The sequence below is a fragment of the Carettochelys insculpta genome, chromosome 8 (assembly GCF_033958435.1).
Source record: "Carettochelys insculpta isolate YL-2023 chromosome 8, ASM3395843v1, whole genome shotgun sequence".
Lineage (NCBI taxonomy): Eukaryota > Metazoa > Chordata > Testudines > Carettochelyidae > Carettochelys > Carettochelys insculpta.
Genome location: NC_134144.1, coordinates 55564812 through 55586142, shown reverse-complemented (window position 1 = coordinate 55586142; position 21331 = coordinate 55564812). Strand labels below are relative to the sequence as shown.

The window sequence follows — 21331 nt, the reverse complement described above, 5'->3', positions numbered from 1 at the left end:
AATATAAGCAAGAAGGGTACTATCAACCAAATTGCAGACAGTTGCACAGAAGTCAGTGAGCCTATTCTTGGGTAGAAGGTCAGCAATAGGTGTCATCCTATGTGTTTCACAATTTCACATAACTATTTAGTAAATAAAAGAAAATTTGCTATAAATACTTTTGGATTACACATACTGTTGCTATAAAAGTATCCCTCCAAGCCTATTGCTATAATTTAGGAAACCCCCTTCACCAATTTTCTTTAAAATTCAACAAATCCCTTGTGAAATATAATCAAATATTACTGATAGTGTATCTCATTTTATTTAAATTTGTACAGTACAGCTAATGGCATTACATGCCCTAGGTCGCTTCCCATGCATTACAAATCACAACATAAACAAAGAACTGCTTGTTGTGCCCTTGAATTCTACACTGAAGATTACTGAAAGACAGGGTAGATCACAGAGCATTAATTCAATGTATTTTCAACATTTCCACTTACTATGCAAACTGCTGTATACTGCACGAGATTCAGTTTCTGAATTATTGCCATGAAAAAGCATTGCATTAATCTAATTTTGAGGGAAATGAAGGCATGGATAATTGTGGCAAGGTCCATGCTGTAAGTAAAGGGTCATACTCATTTTTCCAGGTATAAACAACAACAATGAAGGAATTTACCTCCTGCTATTACCTTGGCATCCAAGAACCATATGGGATCTAACACCACATCAGACTGGAGCAACTGTTTTACAAATGGCCTTTGCACTTTCTCAGTGAGAGGCACTGATATAAGTTCCACCAAATCTTCTGGCTGCTTGCCCCACCCCTTCAACATTATTTGTCTTGTCTAGACTGAATTGCAGTCAGTTAGCTGCTCACCTAAACAGTGGGCAATTTGTTCTACTGCTCCAGCTGGACTGGTATCACCCACATACTGATAATATGGGAACTCATTTAGTTTCAGGGCTTGTCTATGTGAATATATAGTTCATGGGAAGCTGAGAAGTGAATCTACCCTGCAGTGCCTGTCACACATTAACTTTCTGTGTGGACCCTGCTGATGCTCATTAGCAGTTTTGTTGGGGTGCTTTGATCTATACCGCTTTGAAATGAAAGCAGATTAAAGTGCACTAATAAACTGTTTGTACACAGCAGAAAGGAGTATGTGGACAGCTAGTGTGTGGCAGGCTAGTGCAGGGTAAATTAAACCCCCCACCTACAGCAAACTAAACGTGCATGCAGACTAACCTTCAGATGCCATCATTGTTTTATTCTACTTAATCTGCATGATTATTACTTTTATTTAAAGGAACAATTCCCACTTTTAGGATGATTATCTCAGTATGTAAATTATACCATTGTGCAGGCAGAACAAATGCCAAGGCTATGAACCACTTGAATCCTAGTTTGAGGCTTTAAGTGCAACTTCAGTGGTCATAAATCTTATGCTATGTCTCTCCACAGGAGTACATTTCACCAAGCATTTGTCATTTGATAATGCTTTTTCTAAGAAAAATTCATGCTGGTTTTCAAGAAGTGGGCATATAAAATATGCCATAATTTGACAGTAATCCAAAATGTTTTATGTGGAACTGAACGTCAATCAAAAATGTAAATAAGAGCAAAATCCTAACCATTAAAAATGTAACCAACACATTACTTCATATGTTCAAATGTTAAAAGATCATCATCGATCACTTTTAAATTTAACAGTATTTTACAAGTTAATTTAAAGCACTTACTTGAACTGATATTGTCAGACTTGCTGCTCTTGGGAGCTGGCCTCTCACACTGAGTGCCTGACCAGTTGGCTGAACATCTAAAAGGATCCAATTAAAATGGTAAAATTAATAGATGACAGCTGTTAACACAGTAACCTATTACAGAGACCACCACCGTTTTCTCAAAAGGAACGTGAACAATAACAGCCATTTGACAAAATGAACAATAAGCTTTATGTGAAAAGGTCTTGGGTATTCTGGCACGACACTGAGCACTCTGCATCGCTTTTTACCTCCGTCACTTTTTTCACTATTTTATAAATGGTTAGTTTGAACTGCACATAACTTTTATCATGATTGCACTTTAAACATATGGCCATTTTATGAAATTGCAAATGTTATACAATTATATTAAAAGTCATACCCAAATATATAAAGAAGATCTATTTTACCAAGTATTGGGGGTAGCCATGTTAAGTCTGTATCTGCAAAAACAATGAGGAGTCCTGTGGCATCTTGAAGACCAACAGATTTTTTGGGGCATAAGCTTTCATGGATATAAACTTGACCAAGTGGGGTTTTGTCCACGAATACTTATGCCCAAATAAATCTTTTAGTTTTTAAGGTGCCGCAGGACTTCTCATCTATTTACCAGTGGCTAATAACTTTAGGATGCATACACTAGGAACTATTGTAATTTGATTTTTATATAATTTTGAACATGTTACAGCAGGACACCCAAATTTGATTTATTCATGCCACCAACTTTTGAAACTCCTCAAACAACTGAAACAAATAACAAGATTCATAATTGCTAAGTTATAATATTTCTAGGCAGAAAAAACAAGATATAAGTGGCTGTAGGAGATAAAGCATTATTTAATTTCATACAACACTCACAGGCAATTTTCTGATGTTTTTCCATATTTTTTCTACCTGAATTGGATAGTTGCATTTGGTCAGATCAATAATCCAATGCTGTGCCTGTTACTTGATTGGGCCCCTGACACAGCAAACCACTTAAGGATTCAGAACATAAATAGTTCCACTGACTTCAGCAGGACTACCCTATACTGTAAGGCTACATCTACATGAGAAGTCTCTGTTAACAGAAGTCACTGTTGCAAGGGATTTCCTTGACAGATTGTGTCTACACATAAAAGCTGATTGAAAGCGCAATCCATTCTCTCCACAGAAAGCAGCAAGACAGCCTGGGCCTCTCTCAGCAGAATGGCAGACCAGAAGCTCTGTAAATGGGTTGCCTGGTGAACCAGAAGCCCTGTTGGCAAAAAGTCTCCAAAGCATCTACTTGACTGTTTTGTCAAAAGAACACTGTCGAGAGAGGCATTATACCTGAATGGGGAGATGTACAATGCTGCAGCAGATGTGCCAGGTTTTGTTGACAAATTGTCAACAAAGCACTTTTGCATGTAGACACTCCACGGTTTTTCCAAAAGCCCAGTTTTGCTGCGAAAAACCTCTTGTGTAGAGGTAGTCAAAATAAGGCATGTGTAGGATTAGCAGAAGTCCCATTTTTAAAGGGACAGACCTACATATAAGCCCTCCTGCAGGTGTGCTTACTTTTTCTTAAAAATGGGCAAACTGTCCCCTATTTTCTCTCTATCCTCTCCCATCACTTTTGGTGGGTTCTACTGCTTTCCGGATCCTTGCTTGCCAGATGCCTGCCCATCAGCATTGAACAATGGGTGTCCAGTAGCTGACTATGTGGGTAGGCGTGCAAGTCTGATAGATGGGCAAAGCTTCCACATACAGAACCGAACACTGCCACTTCTGGTCCATCAGTGCAAGCCCTGCTGTGTGCCAGCTCCTGCTTAGCAGGCACCCCAGTCTTCAACCCCATTTCCAGCCAGCACAGGGCTGATAGCAGCTGATTTCATTTCATGTCTGATGCCCACTCATTAGCCCTTTACACGCTCCCCCATCACTGCCCTCTCCTTGTTGTGCCTATTCACTCTCTCAGCCCTGCTGCTCCTCCGTATCACTGTTCCCCACCCCACAACCAAGTAGGCTGATTCCCACTCTCAGAAATGTGCAGGGAACCCGTTCCTTGTTGGATCATTCAGCTAAACAACATCTTGGCAGTTAGGCTTCTTCCTTCCCCAAACAGCCTCTGGCTGGGCTGGCAGGAATGGAAAGGCTCAAGAACCCCTGGCATAGCATGCTGGCCAGGAAGAGCCATGCCTGGCACATACCAATGCCCACATGGGGAAGCATCTCCAATCCTCAGATAAGCTTTGGACTGGTGGTGAGGAAGCTACTTCTACCCTGTTTACACTCTGACCCTCTAGGTGCCGCAGCAGCCCCCTGGGCAGTGGCACTTAGTATCCTGGTTGCATGCCACTCCTGCCTTAGGTTTGGCCCCCAGAAAGTGCAGACAACTCTGTTCCCTAGACATCCACCCTGCTGAGCCATCTCTGTCATCCAGTTTGCTGGAGACCCAACAGTCAGGTTCCTGCCAACACTATAGCCAGGGGACAAGAGGTGGCTGGGTTATGTCAGTGGTCAGCTGCAACCTGGAGATGTTAGTGCCTTTTTATGGGTAAGAAGAGATGAGTTGCTTCTAGCCACAGGAGAGCAGAAGGTGGAGGTAGGTGACGGGACTCTCTTGATGGACAGGTTATTAATATGGGTATCTAAATGAGTCCCTGAACAAGGAGGGCGTGAACCTCCTGTTCACAGGTCCCAGGACCCGAACCAGAACCCTGCTGCAACCCCAAGACTGGAGAGTGACACCCCGGTACGCTCTGATCCCCGCTAAGACTTCCTGGAAGGAAGTGGCTAGCAGAGACAACGAGACCAGGACAAAGTTAAAACAAAGTAACTAAAATTTTTATTTGAGGAACACCATCAAATATAAAATGTATCAACTCTAAATGGCTAACTTATAAACTTATAATAAACATTGTGTCCTTGCTGATTCCTGACAGATGTCTTTAGGTTTTATTTTACCGGAAGGCAAAAGGTAAATTAGGATAGTGAGTATGGGTAAGTATAATCAGGAATAAGGGGTTTTAGATCCCCACTGTTCCATTTAGAAAGGAGGGGTGAGGTTGCTAGCCTCACCCCCTACCGGGGGCAGGGTGCTAGCCTGCCCCAAGGAGTTAGGGCTAGGAGGCTGTCAGGGCTGTCCCTCTTCTTGGGGGGCCCCCGCTACTCCAGGAAGCCTAACTAGAGGATACCTGAGAGGCAATAGGCTCTTCCTCAGGTTCCTTAGGGTGAACAGCGATTGGGGAGGCAGGGTGGCTATGCCTACACCTGCAATATTTATTTATATCTATATATAGAAATGGGTTAGGTAAGTGGGGGGAGGAAGGTCAAGCCTTCGCCTTATTAGAAGCAACGATTATGATAACACTACTACTATAATAAACGCTAACAATACTGTATAAATGAATAAGAACAACAATATGAGCTATTAATTAAATGTGGTTTTAAAATAGTCAAATAATATCCCAGCCTGGGCTTTCAGGCCCGGCCTCAGGGGTCAGGCCCCCAGGTACGTCCCCTCCCCCATCAGGGAGGGTGAACAATGGAGGAGCAACCCCCTGCTCCCTCACAGAGGGTCCCGGTGTCCCAGGCTAATGTCCCGTTCAGTGTTACAGGGTAGAGTTTATGTGTCAAGTCCAGTAGTAGTTGTCACAATCAGGTAAGTCAAGGTCCAATCCGGTGGAGTTGTAGGTAGCAGCTGGTGAAGACAAGATGGCGGCCCCAGGTTCTGTGACCGGGTACACGGTACCCACCGTGAGGTGGGCCAGTTTGCCACCAGGTCACTTCCCCATGAGGCCGCTTGCTGCTCCCTGGTAGCGCTGTGAAGAGATGATTTTTTGAGAGCGCTGAGGGAGAGCTGCTGCTAGTGAGCGGTGGCAGCAAGAAATCTTGCGCCTCAGGTGGTAAAGGCAGAGCTCTGGGCTGCTGACACAGCAGTGGTGTGGCAGTGCTGTCAGTGATTTTAGCTCTGGTGGACGCTGCCTAGGCAGCCACACCAAGAGTGATTTCGCTCAGTGATTCAGCTACGTGGACACTGCTGTGCAGTCACACCAGAAGTGATTTCAGTCAGGTGGACGCTGCTATGCAGCCACACCAAGAGAGATTCAGCTCAGCTCTGTGCAGCCACACCTTTCTGCTGTCAGCCCCCTACTGGAGTGAGTGAGTGAGAGAGAGAGAGAGCCCTGAGTGAGCTCTGAGCTCTACTTATATAGAGCAGCCTCATGAATCATTCATGACATGATTATCATATTTGCGCAGTTTTCAACAAGGTCCTTTGATTCAGGGAAGGTTCTGGAAACTCCAGGTGTCACCCAATCAGAGGCCTTTGATTCAAATTCCTGTTTATGAGTTCAGGTTACCGGGGAAACCAACTGACAAAAAGTAACCGTTGGTAGTGCTGCCAAATGGCAGCCTGTGACACTTCAGAATTTCATGTGTCTGCATTGATTTTACAAAGCCAAAGGCATCTATTTCCTGGCCCACGGGGACGATTATGTCCAAAGGTGTTAAAAATCCTGACAGTAGGAAGAGGGAAGAGATGACCTTTCACAAGACATGGGTAAGGCAACCTTCCCCACTTCCTGAAGCTGGAAGGCCATCACTCCTGCACAGTGCTGAAAGGCTGCTTCTGGCCATGCGCTGGTGTGAACCCTCACAGAAATCTGGGGGACCCTACATGTCCCCACTCATTGCCTCAAGAAGATGTGGAACCATGTACCAGGAATGATGAGTCTGGCCCAGTCAGGCATAAAGAGTGAGAACACTGAGCAGGGAGAACTGGGTCAGGCTTGTTGGCCACCCACATGCTCATGTGAAAGAGGTGTATAGGAGCATGTGCTTCACCTCTCCCCATGCAAACCTTAAAGATAAGAAGCTAAATAAAAAGACTTTAGCTACACAATATTTCTTTTTAACAGGGGCTCAGTCACCTTGAATGTATGTATTGCATAGTTCTGATTGCCATTGAACTTACTTAATTACCTGTAATTTTACTAGGTCTCCCTTATTTAGCATAGGGAAATATGATTACCATTAGGCACGTGCTTGCATTCTGTGTTGCATAAGGGCATGGATGCACATATAAGGTCTTCTGTTGCAATTTGTGCAAATATAGAATATGCTTTCTTCAAATATTTGTTCAGGTTTGGCACTTCTCTATCAGTGCTCATGGAAAGAAAAGACAAAACTGCCACAAATCCATTTAAAACAGAAAGAATGAATTAATGAAATCCATTGCACTATTCACCATGCTCTACTTATAATGAAGTTTACTGTAGAATCTAAAAACACCTCATACTGGATCCTGCAGTAAAAAATAAACTTTTTATCTGTTTACAGTGTATGCTATGCAATGGGTTCTCAAATATCTATCATCAGTTTGGATGCACAAGAAGTTAGAAGCAGCTACAGTTTAAAACAAGTTCTGGAACGCATTATATCAATAACACAGAGTTTATGAAAAATGAAAAGATAACTGTACACTCATTATTCTAATATCTTTCACAGGACCATAATTAATTTTTCTATGCAATTCTATTTGCAGACATTTAGTAGGGCTGACAAGAAAAGGCATGTACCCTTCAGGAACATAAATATTCTAACTTTGTACAATTTGGTTGCATTTTCCAAATAGTTTGATATATTTCTACTTAGTTGTTCTGAGGCTGATCAAATAATGTACTATAGATGATTTTTGTTGGTTCTCTGTGCCTTAAATATTGAGTCTGTTCTGGTATGGCTATGGTCTGAAGAAGTGGGTCTGTCCCACAAAACGTCATATAATAATTCTTTTGTTAGTCTTTAAAGTGCTACTTGACTGTTTTTTTGTTTCTATAGATTATTTATTCATTACCATTCATTTATCATTATTTCATGTAATGTTATGGTCAATTCATACACTAGCTCATATCTAATGTATGTATTCTAAATAGATTTAAGTTGTAGGATTATAGAAGTATGACACTGACAAGCATTTAGTAGAGAAGTGTGTATATTAGGTACATAAATAAAGTATTGCTGGAATGTAAGGCTACTGGTTGAGACCTGTATGCTTTTTGCTTCGCCAGAGTAAACAATAGGTTTAAGAATGCTTGACATGAGTAGGTGACCTAGAAACAACCTTATGCCAGTAACATCACTGGATTACTGTAAAAGATGTAATGTTACAAGACTAGCTACAATAAGCTACAAGCTATTTGTCAAAATCATGAAATACCTGATTGTAACATCCTGGAATGCTCTGTCTTGATACAGGATACATTTTGTGCGTAGATGCTACTGAGAATAAGAGGAACTAAACAGTCTCTGAAAATTAGGCATCCCAATATTCCCAGGGTTTGGAAGTATAGATAGGGAAAAGAAGGTTGAAATCCTCATGCATATTCATACGGTGTTAGGTATGGTCAAAACTACAGTATAAAAGAGTTTCCCTATTTAGGTAAAGTAGAAAGATCCCACGGGACAAATATCAGAGGTGTGGCTGAGTTAGTCTGTATCTTCAAAAACAAGTAGTGTAGCACCTGATAGACATAGATATTTTGGGGTGGTGTTCCAGGAAACCCTAGCAGAACACATTCTTCTATCAATGATCATCTATTGACTGGTTCATCACCCCCTGGAGTATCTTTGAGCACATGAGTAGAACTAGCTTTAGTCTTAGTATTTTTTTTAAATAACATCCTTCAGGTATCTAGGGGCAGGTTAGATAAACATATGTCAGGGATGCTGTAGATGGTTCTAGGTCCTGCTGTGAGCACTGGGGACTGAAACTGATGACTTCTCAAGGTCCCTTCCAATTCTGTTCTGTTCTACTCTGTCAGGTTTGTAGATGCATGGATAATTATAGCTTATGTGTATTGCTTTAATAAAACTTGTAGCACAAACAAGACTTTTTAGATTTGTGATAGTGCCTGTGGTCATTATTCTAGGGCCTTGTGTATTCTTATAATCTCCAAATTGGAGTAAACCACCAGAGGTGATTTTGGACTCTGCTGACCCCGAGTTTGTAGCCATAGCAGCTGAACCCATGCAAATTTATTAAATTTTTTTTAAATGCAGTCTAAACAAGAGCAGGTATGAGATTATTGACAGTGCATAGCTGGAACGTAAAATGGCATTAATGCAAAAAAGAGAAAAGGTCCCAATTTGCTTCTGAGATTTTGTGTTTTTCATAATCAGGCTTGCAAATGTCCTTTAACAGGCGACTCAATAAAATTACAGTAAACCCTTGAGAAGCGCGATTTCGATTTGTGCTGAACTTGCATTAAGTGCAAATCGAAACTGCCCCACCCCTCCAGCCCTTCCCTGGCTCCTCCAGCTGGGGAGCCCAGCGTGCACACAGCTGCTTGCAGCACAGTTTCTCCCAGCTGGAGGAGCCCCCACTTTCCCCAGCTGCTTGCTCCCACAACCCCACCCAATTTATGCAAAATTTGATTTACATGGAGGTTGCCCAGGACACAACCTCCACATAAATTGAGGGATGACTGTACTGATTTTTACAACTTTTTAAAACTATTCATACATTTAACTCCACTATTATATAACATTCATTAGGGATTAATACTATAGTATTTTAAAATATTTATAAACATAATTCTAAATTAAATGCATTAAAATAGGATAAATGTGGCTTAAAACCATTAACCTGAGCACTACGTATAAAGCTGTTTTCCATTCACCAACTTTTACTATATGCTACTTGTCAGAGAGTTAAAGATAAATTTCTCAGTTACCAGTGTGTTAAAGACTAACTCAACCAGCTTGTCCAGTGATACTGGCCCATAATATTAAAATGTTTTGCAAAAGTACAAAATACAATAGATCAAATCATGTGGAAGGCCAGGAACATAAATGTGTGTTCTGACTCGTGTCTTTAGCACAAAGGGAATGTGTGCATTTTGTCCAGGTGCGTTCCCTGGGGCAGAATGCCTACATCCTCCCTTCCTCCCTGTTCCCCAGCCCAGAACACAGGGCACCCACACTGTGCCATTCAAAATTTGGGCCTATATTTTTACGGTGTTCATGATTTTCACTCCACTACAACATACTGTACAGATGGAACCTCTAATCTGGTTGCACAGATGGTATTTATTAACACATTCATTAATTTGCTAATTAATATTTCAAAATGCTTTTGCACAATGGAAAAAACACTGTAAAATGCTGGCAGATGTGGCTCCAGTTTGACCTCAGAGTTAAAAATGGTCACAACATATTTAACGCTCTTGCCTGCAGGGAAGGGTTTAGCTGAATTAACATCAGAAAATAGAATACAAAGTAATATATACAATTAATTTGAAAACTTGAATCAACTTGCACTTTCTTTATTGCTTGCTATTATCTTAGCATGTTCTAAAAGCACACAATACATGATGCTCTGACAAGTAGCATATATCTTTTACTATCATAAAAAGAGATGTACACTCATTTGTGTGAATTTTTATCATTCTTTATAAATCCCCTTTTGAGTCATTATGTCATATGGAAATTATTGTTCTTCTACCAGCCTTACAAAATTACTGCTTAGATGTGTGTCACTTCACAGGATCACCTTCAAATGCATGATTACACATTATGTATTTCTTATCTCTTTATAGGAACACCATAAATATTCATAGCTTATGTGTGTTGAAACAATCAGAACTGTTATCTTTGGACAAACTTTTGCAACATTTCTGCATTTCTGTTAAGGAATTTTGCAGCATGTGATTTAAACATGCTGGGATGCAATTGTTGAAGGACTACATTTGGCTTTGACTACAAAATGTGAAGGGAAAAATTCTTTAAAAGTTGGACAAACACACAAACTGGCACCCAGCTAGTTCAATGAGAATCTCAAACATCTTTCTTTTGGTAATCAACCCTGAAGATGTGGCCTTAAGGGATGTGACAATCTGGAAAAAGAAGTGGAATTAAAGAAGTTTCGCTATCAGGACACAAAAGTGAAATATAGCAGGACAATTGTGCAAGAATATATGGGCTCAGAGAATCTCCCCAAATGTTACCACATCACAATACCTGTGGCACTATAGTTAATGCAAATACTTAATATAGGAAACACTGTTATATCTCAGATACTGCAGTGTGATAACTGCTGATCTGTGTTGCCTTTATGACATGACCAATTTCAATGTTGAGTAAAATGGCAGTGGTTTATCAAGACACAGAGCTTCCAAATTAAAACAACTTTTAATTAATTTTCTCAGATGTAAGGCACAGATTGAACCTCCCTAGTGTGGCACCCTTGGGACATACTGCTGCCGAACCAGAGAATTTGCTGAACCACGGGAGGTCAACATTTTCTAACAGCATTACCAACACTCTGACTCCTTACTGGGTGGGCTCTTAGCAGACATTTAGGTATAAATCAGAGTTAAATAACAGCATAGAACCTTGTGCCCCTGGATGGGTATCTGTAGACAAAATTTATGAGACTGTGGGAAACTTGGCACGTTCATGACAAATGGATATCTGGCTAACTAAAATCAGGCTGGACCACTTATGTTGCCAAACCAGACAGTGCTGGAATAGAGAGGTTCAACCTACATTTTTAAGGAAAATTCTACATAGCAGAAACAATCACTGGATTAATAATTTTCCTTCTGGCACAGATGATAGCAAATGTGTTTATTCAGTAACAAACATTATGATGCTACAAAAACCACAATGGATGTACCCAGACAGCCTGGTCTCTTAACATTTCTACATTGCCTCTCCTCCCCTGGAAAGTGAGAAGGACCAGAACAAAGTAGCTGTTTGTGAATGAAAATTTGTTTAGTCTCAAAGAGATTTTCATACAGCCTTTATAGTTTTGTGTACACTGGAACATTTTTATGCATTATATAGGTCATTTGTCCGAAAGGAATCACTAAACTGTTAAATAATTGAGCAACTATTAAAACAAAACAAAAACAAATGTGTACAAATGGATAGATTGGTGGAAATTGTGATATTTTAACTACCCAAGCATTGTCTTAAAAACATGATATAGAAGAAATACTGTACATTAATGTATAGTGGGAGTTTGCTGTTGCTTCTGCACTTCCAAACACCAAGTGAGATTTCATTATGTAGAAATTTCTTACAAGTGTAACCCTTCTGCAGGAAGGAGTCGGCAGGAACCAGGGCCAGATTCAGTATCTAGGGGTTCCTTTTCATCCATCTCACACAGAACTGGCTCAAGCTCCCACCCAGTAACCTGGGAAATTCACATGCCCCTGGATGCCCCAGAAAGGCAATGCTTCCCCACTCACAAGCACGGAGTCTGAGTGTAGAAAAAAAACTTTTAATGAAAGAGTCAGAAAAGTCATATGGCATAAGCTTGGGAAAATACCTCATCCAGAGTTCATAACCAATCCTCAAGTAACTGGCCCAGCTCAAATGGATTGGGCAGTGTCCTTTGCCTCTCAGGCTCACCAGTCCAATACTGTAAACAGCCAATCCACACACCCAAACTTTCTTTGTACCCCACTTTCAAATGCCCCAGTTACAACTCGGTCCAGGTCATACAGGCCCTGACACATCAGCCTGATGCACTCCCTTACTGAACATGAGGCAATGCCAACTTTATGCTGGTCCAGCATTCTGCTTGTCCCCTGCCAACTGCCCCAATAGCTGTCCACCAGTCGTGCCTGCTGTCCACCTACTGCTTCTCCTATCAGCCAGCCACCAGTCGCACCTGCCATCTGTCTGCTGCTCCTCCTACCAGCCAGCCACCGGTCGCACCTGCCATCTGCCTGCTGCTTGTCTTGTTTTTGTCTATGGCAAAACCCTGTGGCTGTGTCTACACTTGCATTCCTCTTTTGAAAGAGGTATGCAAATGAGGTACATTGAAAATGCAAACAATGTGCCAAATTTGCATATCTGACACCTCATTTGCATATTCTTATTTCAAAATAGTTAATTTCAAAAGAAGAAAACCACTGTAGACACTGCTCTTTTGAAAGTAAACCCCATCTTTGAAAGAATCCCTCTTCCCTTCCCATTAAAAAAGGGAAGAAGGATTATTTCAAAGATAGGGTTTACTTTTGAAAGAGCAGTGTCTACACTGGTTTTCGTCTTTTGAAATTAACTATCTTGAAATAAGAATATGCAAATGAGGTATCAGGTATGCAAATGTGGACCTCATTTGCATATCTCTTTCAAAAGAGGAATGCAAGTGTAGATACAGCCTGTGATTCCAGCTCATAGTGGCATTCAGTTCTGGACATAGCCACAACATCTCAGTATCCATCAAGGTGGATTCTCACAGAATGACTATAGACCCATATTTAGGTCTACCTTTGAGCAGTGGAGGGACCTAGTCAAACCAGTCTTACAGCTGTATAGCCAAAAGACTTCCAGCCAGCTGGTTTAACAACTATGCCTCCCCCATTTCACTCTCACAGTGTTTTGAGGAGGGGGAGCCCTCTGAAATCCATATCTTAAACAGAAGTGATGACTGCCCTGTACCCCCACAAAACTTCAAGCATTGTTGAGACCCCACAATTCTTACACTGGGTGATACCATAAATTTTGACTTTACAACAACATGTTGTTTCCAATAGACACAACCTCATTGTTTTTCCTGCTCCCCCCAGGCTTTGTTTACAAGGAATTACATATACAGACCTTTGTATTTTCATGCAAATGATCTCTGGAGGACACGTTCCCCAACTCCTTCAACAGTATTGAGCTCCTGCTGGCACATTCCTTACACAAGAATGTGATCTAATTACTTCATGGCATATCAACTTTTTTAAAACCAAGGTCCAGTTATGGTTGTTAAGGTTCCTAAACCAGTACCCCATAACAGAAAGGCCCTCATCAACACACAATGTCTAGCATCTTTCTGAGGATCCTGTTGAAGTTGTGTAATATACACAGTCCATTGATAATCACATATATGACCTTCATATGTTCAAACTATTTGGCTATCTCCTCAGTGGTATAAGTAATGCTATAACACATGTTGCTGCTGGACTATTCAGCTTAAAGTGGTTACACAATAAACCTAGGCTTTCCAAAAAGGTATTTGATACATCAGTGAAAAAGGATGACCCATCCAAGAAAGAAGATATCCAAGAACATAAAAGGCTAAAATAGATATTCTTGGTCATGGCAAAACAAGGCCATGAGATCTATGTCAACGCTCTGGAGGATAAAACAGACAATGATCCAAAGAACATCAAACTATATCCTGTCTGCAAAGCCATCACATGCATGGCTGATAGCCACAAACAGCATTTGAATATCCTTGTTATGAAACCAGGTGGCTCTCCCTTTTTAACCGATGGATGAGATCCCTCACAAATTGAAAACACATTAGGAAAATATACTCAACCACAGACTTGCTGATGACTGTCAAAAACAGTGGTGTCAACAAGGAATTCAAAGATCACCACACTCATGGTTATCATCTTTCAATATTTGCCATATTATATTATTCAATAAATAATTATCAAAAGAAATGTCCTCCCCCACCCCCATAACCAGGCAACCCCAGTCCCTCCCCAACCCCCGCTCTAACTGAATGCCCAGAACTAGGCACTCCCAGAGCTCCCAGATGAGCGACGGTTTCCACTCCACCATCAACCTCAGCCTGGACCAGTCCACACAAGAGATTCACTTCCTGGACACTACTGTGCAGATAAATACCACCCTACACCGAAAACCCACGGACTGCTATGCTTATCTACATGCCTCCAGGTTCCATCCAGGGCACACTACACAATCGATTGTATACAGCCAGACACTAAGGTACAACCGTATTTGCTGTGATCCATCAGACAGAGACAAACATCTACAAGACCTTTTCCAAACTTTCCTCAAACTGCAATACCCACCTATGGAAGTGAGGAAATGGATTGACAGAGCCAGACAGGTACCCAGAAGTCACTTGCTACAAGACAGGCCTTGCAAGGAAAACAAGAGAACACCACTGACCCTCACATACAGCCCCCACCTAAGGCCTCTCCAACGCATCATCAGCGATCTGCAACCCATCCTGAACAATGATCTTTCACTCCCACAGACCTTGGGAGGCAGGCTTGTCCTCACCTACAGAAACAGCCTGCCAGCTTTCAACAAATCCTCACCAGCCACTATAGATCACAAAACAGTAACTCTAAGCCTGGAACCAAGCCCTGCAACAAACCCCACTGGCAACTCTGTTCACGTATCTACACCAGTGACATCATCACAGGACCTAACATCCACCATACCATCAGGGGCTCCTTTACCTGCACATCTACTAATATAATATATGCCATCATGTGCCAGCAATGCCTCACTGCAATTTACATTGGCCTAACTGGACAGTCTCTCTGTGAAAGAATAAATGGACATAAATCAGACATCAGGAACGGTAATGTACAGAAGCCTGTGGGAGAACACTTCAATCTCCCTGGACACTCAGTAGCAGGTTTTAGGGTGGCACTCCTGAAACAAAGAAATTTCAAAAATCAAATGGAGAGAGAAATCTCTGAATCTGACTCCATTAACCAAGGATTGAATAGAGACTGGGAGTGGCTCGAAACTTAAAAAAGGAGCTTCTCTGCCCTAGGTGTTAACATCTCCACATTAGACTGACAATGGGCCATATCCCCTCTGTCTTATCTGACCTGTTTTTTTCTCTCTTCATACATACAACTGATAATGGGCCTTTTCCACCCTGACTGAATAGACTTTGTCAGCTCTGGCCCTCCCTTTTACTGAGACCCCACTTTTTAAATACCCCTCTGAAACCACCCCTCTGACTCATGCATCTGATGAAGCTGGTCTTTGCCCAAGAAAGCTTATGCTCCAAAATAACTGTTAGTCTCTAAGGTGCCACAAGACTTCTTGTTGGTCTGAAGGTATTTTAATCCACCCTTGTATATGTAACACCAACAGCCCCAGGTTGCTAGCACTAGGGATTGAACCTACAATCATAGAGGCGAAAGCCCTGTGCTCTACCACATAAGCTAGAGGCCAGCTGACTCTTAGCTATGGCTGTAGAGCAGAAAGTTCACTCACTCTAGTATGAGGTCTAGTATGAGGTCTGCTCTCAACTATTTTTCTTCCGTTTTAATATTTTATAGGATAAGTAATCCATCTAACAGTCTAGTTATTCCACTCATGATAGATAATAGTTCATTGGTCTCCTCATATCTAATCAGAATAGACTGACATCTTTAGAATGTGAGGATATAGGACTAAATGAAAAAAGTGATTTGTGCTAGTTAATATGAAAGCATTATTATAGTGATACTATAGGGAAGGACTTCTGACCCTATATAAAGGGCCATACTATTTGAGAGAAACAGAAATGGATTGTACCTGAAGTTTGCAGACCACCAAAAATTGCATCTACAGAGATTAAAAATAAGATAAAGAAATTACATAAATTCCTGTTATGGGCCCACAGTTAAGTTTAAGATGACTTTGTACTTTCAGCATGGATTCAACCACTTGGTTGCACATAAGAAATAGTGCATCTTCACCATAAAATTAAAGCTCTTATGCTAGATGCAGATAGAATTGTATCAAAATTTAAAATTAATTTTTTCCTTAGAATTTAAAGTTTCTCCCTTAAGAAGTTTCTCCACCTGTGTCAGACCAATTTTTCATCCTGAATCATCTTCCTAATGAATAACGGAGTCTGCAAACTTCTCATATATGGTGCATTAACTACATTTAAGAATGTTACTGCCTCTTAGTATTGGGAACAATGGAAATCAAGTCATTCAAGAAGATGGTGGGCAGACAAAGGAGAAAACTGGAATGTGTGTGTGCAGGTCACTGTGGATTTCAAGAGCTGAAGGAATCTGGCCAGTACAATCTGGCTATTTTGAAGAGAATGTATATGTGAGTCTGGTCCTCAGATTTAAGGTTGATACTTTGTATTTTATATTGGAAATATCATATGGCACCATGCCCTCTGTGGGAATTCTGTGTGGGACTTTTTAATGGTTAAAAAAGAGGAAATCTCCAGACAAAAATTATTTTAAAATGAATTTCACATTGAATATATAATCATAACTTTAAGGTAAAAATATGAGAAATACATTGTAAAGATTAAAAAAAAAGCCATGCACACAAAAACAAGTATTATAAACCCAGAAGTTTAGATTGAAAGGAAAAAGAAATCCAAACATGTTAAATCATGGAAATGCATATTTGAAGCAGCTAAACACTTTTAACTGTACCCTGTAGCGATAACCTAAAGGGAAAAATAAAAAAACCCTACAATGCCTCGAAGCCATGCAGAAAAATGTTCAAAGAACGACATATTTTTTCTCTGCTACTAACATCTCTTCATCTTACCCATGCACTAATACTTTGTGCATCACCAACTGAATTATTTAAATCTCCAAGGCATTCTGGTTTGGGATAAAGTTTGAGCAAAAGATCTCACAGAACATACAATTACATTTTATTGATTCCTTCGAATTTGAAAGTATTCATACTACATTAGTTACAAAGATCTTTCCTGCTCAGTTGAAACTAGAGGGCTACTTGTGAATTTCTCAATGGAATTATAATTAAGGAGCCCATTAACTACACCCTGTGGAGTCACATTTACTATAAAATATTTAACAAAATCTGTTTCTCTCCATCACTGTAGTGGCCTACCATAGTTCAGAAACTGCCTTTTAGTTTTATTCCCACCTCTCATTGCCGTATGGCCACCTCTCACTTGGTTCAGCATTGATTTCAAAAAACGCAATCAGTGTGCCAGGTCAAATGCCTTTAGTGCACTGCCTGCTTCCCTGCTAGCCATAGCATGTGTCCCAGATATTTTAAGATGTCCTTAGACAGGAGTTCTGCCATAGCTATGAAACCCTTTCCCGCACACATAGCGCATTTGCAGAGAGTGATTCGTTGTGAGTGCAGATTCACAATTAAGAAGTATAAGAGGAAAGAGGTGATGAGAGAGGTATTGTACTGTGAAGACTGTAAGTTTTAGAAAAGTTCTTCCATCTTGATTAGTGCTGTTTGCCCAGAGTATCTCTAACTGGCACGTTCTTTACTTCTCATCAATGGAAAATGCAGCTCTGAAGGTCATCGTGGTTCATTTCCCTGACTGCATCAGCTTCCTGTTTAAATCACTCCTCTCACTTCCCTTGTTTCACTCAGTCAAGTTCAAGCTTCTTGTCCTCACTTTTAAGGAATTTGTTGACTTTGTCCCTATTTGCCCACTGTTATCTCTTATGTCACTTCACTCCCCTTTGCTTCACTTCAGCAGTGACACAAGCAGCGTAGGGTGTGAGAAGAGTTTGTAATGGTCTCATGAGAGCAGTCCGAACCCTCTGTGAACCCTTAGAGAAATCCTATGTAGAGGCATGCTGCCAATACTTCAAGGCTACCAAAACCAGTCTGTGCAAGGTGAAAAGCTGCAAAACAACTCCTCCTGCCCCACAACACCTGCGAAACAAAGCTTGCTTGCCAAGACTCCAAGGCTACACTGGCAGGAGGCCACTAGAGATAGTGATAAGGAATGCATAGGCAATTTTAGGAAATCTTATGTTAATGAGCTCAGCTTTATCAGCTAGTGCTAGAAGGCCTGTTACAGAGCCTCTCCCTGAGCGAAGCTCTGGAGCGTCGGGTCTTCCCCCACGGGTGACTGCGGAGTCTCCAGGGCTCCTGCCGTGGGTGTCACATGCTTTCAATAAACCAAATATAGCACTCGCCTTCTGGGTGCAGCCTCGTTTCTGGGGAACCTGAGCCTGGTTGGCTACAATTGGCGCAGCGAGCAGGGTTCTCCAGGTATGATGCCTTTTTGGTCGAAAGCGGGGGAGGCAGGGAAGCCAGCGCTGTCCCTACAGCGCATACCAGGATGGCCCTCGAGGGAGCGATGGGAGCCAGTAGCGTGGATGGTGCCCTGTTGGGCAGCCCCAGCAGACTGGCCAGAGTTGCAGTAAGCGTCAGGTGTGACGCCAGTACAGGTAGAAGGCACGTTGCATCAGTTGTGGCTGAGCCGCTGGCCAGGGAAGGACAAAAGGGTGGTGGGAGAGGTAGCATGGCTTTTCCTAACTGCCCTCTGGGCCCTGGACACTGAGCTTCTCCGCCTGCAGAAGGCGCTGGTGGGGAAGGAGCAGGAATGTCGCAATTTGGCAGATGCGTGGGCCATAGCACAGGAGGTGGTTACCGAAAGGATGCAAGAGTTAACCCATCATTGTGAGGTGTTGGCAGCGAGAGTTGTGAATCGGTGGCGCGTTAAATTAGGGAAAGCACCGGTGTTGACGGCCCAAGTGCGTGCAGTCCTTGCGCTAGCCACTTGGGACCCTGAGACCTGGGATGGTAACATTTGGAGCTCTTCCTTGTCTGAGGAGGAGGAGGAGGTGGTGCATGGGGAGGCTATGCCTACCGACCTGAGACAGGCGCGCCCCGTTCGGGAGATGAAGTCGGAAGCGGGGCGACTGCGCTCCGATGTCTGGCGAATGTTTAAGACAAGTGAATTGCAGGAAATGGTGAAGAGTTTTAAGCAGGAGCCAGGGGAAGGCTTTTTGGCCTGGCTAGTGTGGGTATGGGACAACGCGGGCAACTCTGTGTTGCTGCTGCCTGAGGTACTCCACCAGATGGGTGTGTTGTCCCAGGATTCACAAGTCAGACAGGCGCTGCAGACCATACGAGGTCTGAACGATGCCCAGGGAAACGCCGTGGAAGCGCCGTCCCTGTACTGCTGGTTGGCTACGGCGGTGGACAGTGTCTACCCCTCCCCAGGGGAACTGGAAGCCGCAGTGAGGCCCTGGCGTACGATCCCAGAAGGGGTGAATGCTCTGCGGCAGCTGGGCATGGCGTGGGCTGTGGCCATCGACCTGGGACCGGACGATGTAACAGTCCAGAAATCCATCAAGGCCACTCTGTTACACCTTGCCCCTCTTGAGCTGAAGGCCTCCCTTATGGCCGTGGTCATGGCAGTGGGCGGGACTGTAGGTGACTTGGTTGGACCGTTGATGCAGTTACCGACAGTTGTAGGCGCGAAGGCGGTCCATGCCACAAAAGGAAAAGTTGGTCGGGTGGGAGCCCCTGGACAGGAAAAAGGGCACGCTCGGGTGACCCAGAGAACCATGTGGACAGACTTGCTGAAGGCAGGAGTGCCCCGTGAGATCAATGGTTTGCCAACACCAGACTTGTACAAGCGTTGGTTACAACTGTCGCCTACCCAGTGGAGTGAGGATGTGGGTGCCTCCAAGAGGGCAGGTGAGACTCAGGCACCACAGAAAGGTACAGGAGCTGGGGGGAGGACTGAGCCCAGTGCCCCAGTCGACTGGACCCTTCCCCCTAGGAAGTGACGGGGAGGCAGGTCCCCTGTGTTACGGGCTGTGGTGGTGCAACAGGTAGCAGGGGACCGGCACCCATTCATCCTGTTAACCATCAAGTGGCCCTGGGGAGGGGAGCAGCATGTGCTAGCTCTGTTAGACACTGAAGCCGAGGTGACCATTCTGCATTCTACCCAGACTGCGGGTCACGTGGTGGTCGTGCAGGGCCTCGGAGGAGCAGAGACCACCGCTTATTCTGTGGAGGTCACCCTCACACTGGAGAAAGCCCCTCCCTTTCGGGTGACTGTGCTGGGCTGCACCTTTAGGTGAATACATCATTGGCATGGATGTTTTGCGTGGTCGGTGTGTGGATACACAGTATGGGCTGTTTGCCTTTGGGCACCCCCACTACATTCGGGCAATCAGAACTGTAGAGCCCCTACTGTGGGGACATTCCCAAATGAGACCCAGTGCACCTGCCTGTCCCCCAGACCCTGGTGTCAGTCAAGCAATACCGCATTCCTGGTGGAGAGCATGAGATTAGTAACACTATTGCTGCATTGCTACAGGCGGAGATTATTCTCCCCATGCTGAACGCCTTCAACAGCCCCATCTGGCCAGTGAAGAAACTGGATGGATCGTGGCGCATGACAGTGGACTATCAAGAACTCAATAAGGTAACCCCGGAGCTAACGGCTGTAGTTCTGGACATGGTTACCATCCTGGAGCGCATCACCGTGGTGGCCTTGCCGTGGCATGCCGTCATAGACCTGGCCAATGCGTTTTCCTCTATTGACATTCATCCCAAGAGTCAGGAGCAGTTTGCCTTCATGTGGCTAATAAAGCAGTACATGTTTATCGTGTTACCACAGGGCTTTAAGCACTCCCCAACGATCTGCCATCAGCTAGTGCAGGCTGAGCTGGAGCATCTGGACCTCCCTGACCAGACGGTCTGCTACCACTACATCGACGACGTTATGATCTCGGGACCAGATGAACCAACTGTTCAAGCTGCCCTAAACACCATCGTAACAGAAGCTTGTGCGCAAAGCCACCCAGTGGAACTGAACAGAGAAGCACCAATGAGCTTTCGGCCTCTGCAAAGAGGTGGTGGTTGCACCGCTGCAGGGCCAACCATTTGAACTGGAGGTAACAACCGTCGGCAACGTGGCATCCCAGGGTCTGTGGCAGCAGGTAGGAACCCAGTGAAAAGAACCTATCGGCTTCTGGTCACGAACCCTCCGCAGAGCAGAAGGTGGGTACACCCCCCCTGGAAAAGCAGATCCTAGCAGTGGTGTGGGCTTTGCAGGACACTGAGCAGGTCACAGGTGTCACCCCTGTTACTGTATGAACCCTGATGGGGTGGGTCATGGGTACCTCTGGACTGCTGTAGC

At 43.3% G+C, this 21331-nt stretch overlaps 1 protein-coding gene across 1 annotated transcript in view; it reads right to left on the bottom strand.

Moving 5' to 3' along the window:
- The window catches only part of LRP1B (LDL receptor related protein 1B), a 1349009-nt gene that overhangs the window by 9282 nt on the left and 1318396 nt on the right, over window positions 1-21331 (bottom strand). The window contains exon 88 of the mRNA XM_075000767.1: window positions 1729-1805. Coding sequence (XP_074856868.1) covers window positions 1729-1805 — 77 coding nt within the window. The remainder of the gene's footprint in view (window positions 1-1728; window positions 1806-21331) is intronic.